The 5,145-nt window shown below is 40.1% G+C and overlaps 1 protein-coding gene across 1 annotated transcript; it reads right to left on the bottom strand.

Moving 5' to 3' along the window:
• Positions 1 to 2,255: 2,255 nt before the first annotated feature.
• LOC139575145 (ladderlectin-like) lies at positions 2,256 to 3,302 on the bottom strand. Its single transcript, XM_071400181.1, has one exon. The coding sequence runs from the start codon at positions 3,228 to 3,230 to the stop codon at positions 2,670 to 2,672; it is 561 nt and encodes a 186-aa protein (XP_071256282.1). The 5' UTR covers positions 3,231 to 3,302; the 3' UTR covers positions 2,256 to 2,669.
• Between the last annotated feature and the right edge of the window lie 1,843 nt (positions 3,303 to 5,145).

The following is a 5,145-nucleotide window of genomic DNA, read 5'->3' as shown; positions in this document are numbered from 1 at the left end:
ATTTAAATCATTTGTTTTTAACATTTTGTAATAATTGCTACACTCATGACGGTGTTGGCAATTGATGTTATTCTTCAATAACACTAACTCCAAAGCAAATTAGGGGGAGAAAAATAGGTTTATTCAGAGAGGACAAATCAAGATGTTATGCTGGGAGTCAGATGTTCAGTCTCCCCTGTCCTCAGCTTTTCCCCACTGAACAAAGGAACCGGATGCCATTTATAACCCCCACTCTATCCTGGGGTTGACCAATCAGATGTCCTTGCAGAACGACTGGGCCAATGGCCAAATAACCAGTATTCTGCTCCCGACTCAATGTACAGACCAATGAAAACGTGGCACACGCAGCACACGTCGCTCTGAGTTCAGGAGTGACATTCCACAGATTCTAACAGATGTTGAACTGAAATCCACCTCCTATTTACAATTTGCTATTGACTATTAGTACTCTAGTTTTTAGTCCTCTCATGCTCTGCGTTGTGTATTTATCTTCAAATTATACTTATAATGGAATGGAGAAAACAGATGTTTTCATTTGATCGTAATTTGTGTCACTGACACTGCACTTTCTTCAACTTGTTGACAGTGAGCCTATACGCTAATATCGCCTTAAGCATTGTACTGTAACGCTTGTCGTCTGGGAAAGGAGAGGAGGACCAAGGTGCAGGGTGGTAAGTGTTCATATTATTTAATGAAATACGCAACACTAGACAAAACAACAAACACGACAAACGAACAGTCCTGAAAGGTGAAACAAAAACACTAAACAACCACCCACAAACACAGTGGGAAAACAGGCTACCTAAGTATGATTCTCAATCAGAGACAACGATCAACACCTGCCTCTGATTGAGAACCATACTAGGCCAAACACATAGAAATATAACACCCTAGACATACAACATAGAATGACAACATAGAATACCCACCCACATCACACCCTGACCAAACTAAAAATAGAAACATACAAAGCAATCTACGGTCAGGGCGTGACATGTACTTGCTAATCAAGTGAAGTATAATTTCAATATACCCTACTGTCACAAACTAATATCCTCCAACAACAGCCCAATAGAAGCAACTTCCTCCTCATATCTCCCTCCTCCTACTGACTGTCACATTGTTGTCTGAGGGACACTCTGCCTTCTCTTTCTTTTCTGTTTTTGTTTCAGTCCGTCATTCAATGGAGAAATAGAATAGCACTTTATCCCTCTCTCTCTCTCTCTCTCTCTCTCTCTCTCTCTCCCCCCCCTCTCTCTCTCTCTCTCGCTCTCTCTCTCTCCCCCCACCCCTCTCTCGCTCTCTCTCTCTCTCTCCTTCTGTCTCACTCACTCCCTCTCTCTCTCCCTCTCTCTCTCGCTCCCTCTCTCTCTCACCAACTCTATCTCTCTCTCTCTCTCACTCTCTCTCTCTCTCTCTCTCTCTCTCTCTCTCTCTCTCTCTCTCTCTCTCTCTCTCTCTCTCTCTCTCTCTCTCTCTCTCTCTCTCTCTCTCTCTCTCTCCCCCCCTCTCTCTCTCTCTCTCGCTCTCTCTCTCTCCCCCCACCCCTCTCTCGCTCTCTCTCTCTCTCTCTTTCTGTCTCACTCACTCCCTCTCTCTCTCTCCTCTCTCTCTCGCTCCCTCTCTCTCTCACCAACTCTATCTCTCTCTCTCACTTCCTATCTTTTTCTCTCTCTCGCTCTCTGTCTGGACATATTCCCTATTAAATTTCTCAGCCTCATGGATTTAGCCTCAGATATGAAAGACAGGGAAAGGTAACACTTTACAATAAGGATACATTAACATTAGTCAATGCATTAGTTAACCTAAAAAAATCATTTTGTGAATGTATCTACTAAGCATTTATTAATTGTATGCATTTTTACTAAGCCATAAAAAATGCATTAATACATTGTTTATAAAGCTGATAATTCATTTGAGTTAATAGTTATATAACCTTAATGTCCCACATCTAAACCATTCATTAACGAATGGTATGTTAGTAAAGAGTTAACAATTAATATTAACAGTATGTTAAGGTTTTATCATGTATTAATCATTTTTAGTGATGCAGGTTCATGTTATTGAGAGATTATATTTATTCTAGTTTAAAAATAGATTGTGTGTGCTTTAAGTGTTATTTCTTAATGTTAATTAGCTAAGTGTCTTTGTGAGACTCATTGTACAGTTGGTACAAATCGCACATATACCATTGACTTGTTAATGCGGCATGACCACTTGTCAAGCATTAGCAAACTAAAAAAAAACTAAAACAATTCAGAGTATGTAATGTATCTTTAATTTCAAAAGCAGAATTAGCAACATCACACAGTTTCATCACAAGCTTAGCTAATGTTAGTTAACCTGAAATGTCAGCCTACCTAAACAGTAGCTAGCTAACAGCAGATAATGACTTAGTATAAAAGTCTGCATTGAGCTTCAAAGACTGTTTCTTCGATAGCTACATGTTTTCTGTTTTCTGTTTCTTGTAAATTCCTCTGTCATTATTTTGAACTGTTAGATATGGCTCGTTAGCTAATTATTAGATAGGTGGCTAGCTTTTTTTGTGAATACAGGTTTTATTTGTCATGTTGGTGAGCTGCAGTGAGTGGCAGATCTTGGTTTGATTATTGAAGTGTAGACTGTTCACCCCTGGAGGTGGAGGGGAAGTAGCTGTGGCATTTCCTAGCCTACATTCTTCTGGAACAGAGATATGCAAACTTCCACTCACAGGGCACGTCATACCAGAGCTTCGCACTTGCAGCGTTCATATGCAGACAGTCCTCTCCTTCTCCAGCGTTATTGGGCTCATCGGTGTCCCAGTTAGTGTAATCAAATCTGGACCCATCTGACCACATCCATGTGCCCTCCTTGATTGCATCAAAACCTCCAAGCCAGGTGCTATGTAGGTGGCCATTGGTATCATTTGTCAGTGCTTGCATAAACTGGTACTCTAAAAGGCTATGCACGGATGCTAGGTTTCCACCAAGTGCCAAACAGTTTTGCTCCGAATCTACGAATGATTGCTGAATGCTGACAAACTTGAAACAGTGTGATCCATATGTGTGCCAGTCTGAGGGACATGAACTTTCCTTTATCCCCTCCTGCACTGCTGCCACGTGAGCCTCGGCAGGAGGAGTCTGTTCCACCTTAGTCTTCAGTAAGGGTTCTAAACCAAGGAGCTGGATCAGGTTTGCGTCGCCCAGTGCAATGGCAGCACTCAGAAGCAGAAGGACGGCCAACTTCTCCATGGTAATCTTTTCCTGTCAGAGAAGGAATCACAGGTGGTAGTCTGTAGGTTCTGTTCAGCTTGAGAAAGAGGAACCCTTTTATACATGTAGCCCACCAAGCCACAAGGACAATGTACAAAAAAACATGTTGATACTGATTCCACATCCTATTGGGAAATATATCCTAATCCTTCTGCCAAACATACACAGAGTGTACAAAACATTAAGAACACCTGGTGAATCCAGGTGAAAGCTATAATCCCTTATTAATGTCACTTGTTAAACCCACTTCAAACAATGTAGATGCTTAAAGAAGGTTTTTTAAACCTTGAGACAATTTAAACATGTATTGTGTATGTGTGCCATTCGGAAGGTGAATGGGCAAAACAAAATAATTAAGTGTCTTTGAACGGGGTATGATAGTACATGTAGGTGCCAGGCGCATCTTTTTGTGTCAAGAACTGCAACGCTGCTGGGTTTTCACGCTCAACAGTTTCTGGTGTCTACAAAACATTTAGATCATCTTCCTAATATTGAGTTCCAGCCACCCCCCCCTTCCCCTCTTCTTCTTCTTCATCTATAGAGAGAACATCTGACATCTTTAGTCAGCTGACACAACTACCTAGACAACTTACACACACATCCCTATACCAGCCCACAAACTATAACCATGCTGGTGGTGTGATCCTATTTGAAACCACTCAAAAGCCAAGAACACACAAACACTTGCAACTACCTAAATTAAACAATCAGACACATGAACAGTGAAACACCTGAATGATTGATTTCATGTTTTATTTCAGTGTCAAATTGTCAGTTGGCGACCCATCCGTTACAGGATCAATTGACACTTTAAAAGAAAATGACAATGATTCTTACAAAGAGTCCTCTGGTGTGCTGTGCAGTGTGCACCGCATACAAAGAATCAACATGATTACAAGGTTGTCTAGGCAAAAACAACTACCTTTAAAGAGCAAAAACAAAAATAAATAAATACAGATGTATAAATACAGGTGAATGAAACTGAAAAAAACGATTTAAACACATTCAGGCCCCAAGAAATAATTAAAATGTGAAAGCTGTATAAGCCTATGCACAATCCATACGTACATGGACCTGATATACGCCTATAACTAAATATGTAATTCAATTATAGGTTTATATAACATTTTCATCGTCGCTCAGCCACATAATGCCAGGGTATACCTGGTGGGCTTTCTGGAATAGAAAGACACATATATCATGTTTTAAAGGGCAATAGAGTATTGAGTGAATTTCATTCTCTACCTCTTTGAGGTCACAGTAGTTACAAAGTCTCTCCTATACTATTTCACCACAATACCAGCCTGTTTACACACACAGGCGCAATATCCCTGTTCTTACCTGTGCACATAGTGATCTCCGGCTGTAGGATGTACATAACCTTTCTGTCACACATGAATTCGCTCTTAATCAAACAAAAGTTTCTCAATTTACATTGATGATTAATCTCCTCCACCAATTTCTTTTCATATTGCATCATCAGTTGTTTTTTAATGTTTTTTTAAATTTGGTTTTCATACAGATGTTCATAGTCAGACTGTTGTGAAAGGTTTAGATTGGATGAGCTTATTAGTCACTTGTATAGGGACACAGATGTAATTATAGGGTACAGTGAAAATCTTGTTCTCCGGGCTCCAACAGTGCAGGTAAAAATAACATAAATAAAAAGAGAATGAGACATAATAATAATATATACACATTTACAACAGTAGCAGTTATAAATGACCGTTGGGTGTTGAGGGCAGGGTGAATGAAGTCTGTCGGGTATGGGGGCTATTAGGGGAGGGGGAAGTGAGAAGTGAATGAAACAGTAATAAAAAATGAATAATATACATATTTACGCTTTAACAATGAGACATGTTCATTGGGAGGTGGGGTGCAGGGTAACTGTTTG

This window comes from Salvelinus alpinus, chromosome 1 (assembly GCF_045679555.1).
Source record: "Salvelinus alpinus chromosome 1, SLU_Salpinus.1, whole genome shotgun sequence".
In the NCBI taxonomy this organism is placed as follows: domain Eukaryota; kingdom Metazoa; phylum Chordata; class Actinopteri; order Salmoniformes; family Salmonidae; genus Salvelinus; species Salvelinus alpinus.
This window is presented reverse-complemented; position numbering and strand designations above follow the sequence as displayed.

What these genes read in the sequence shown, in the direction of transcription:
- LOC139575145 (XM_071400181.1), bottom strand. Translation starts at nt 3,230, where the DNA reads ATGGAGAAGTTGGCCGTCCTTCTGCTTCTGAGTGCTGCCATTGCACTG.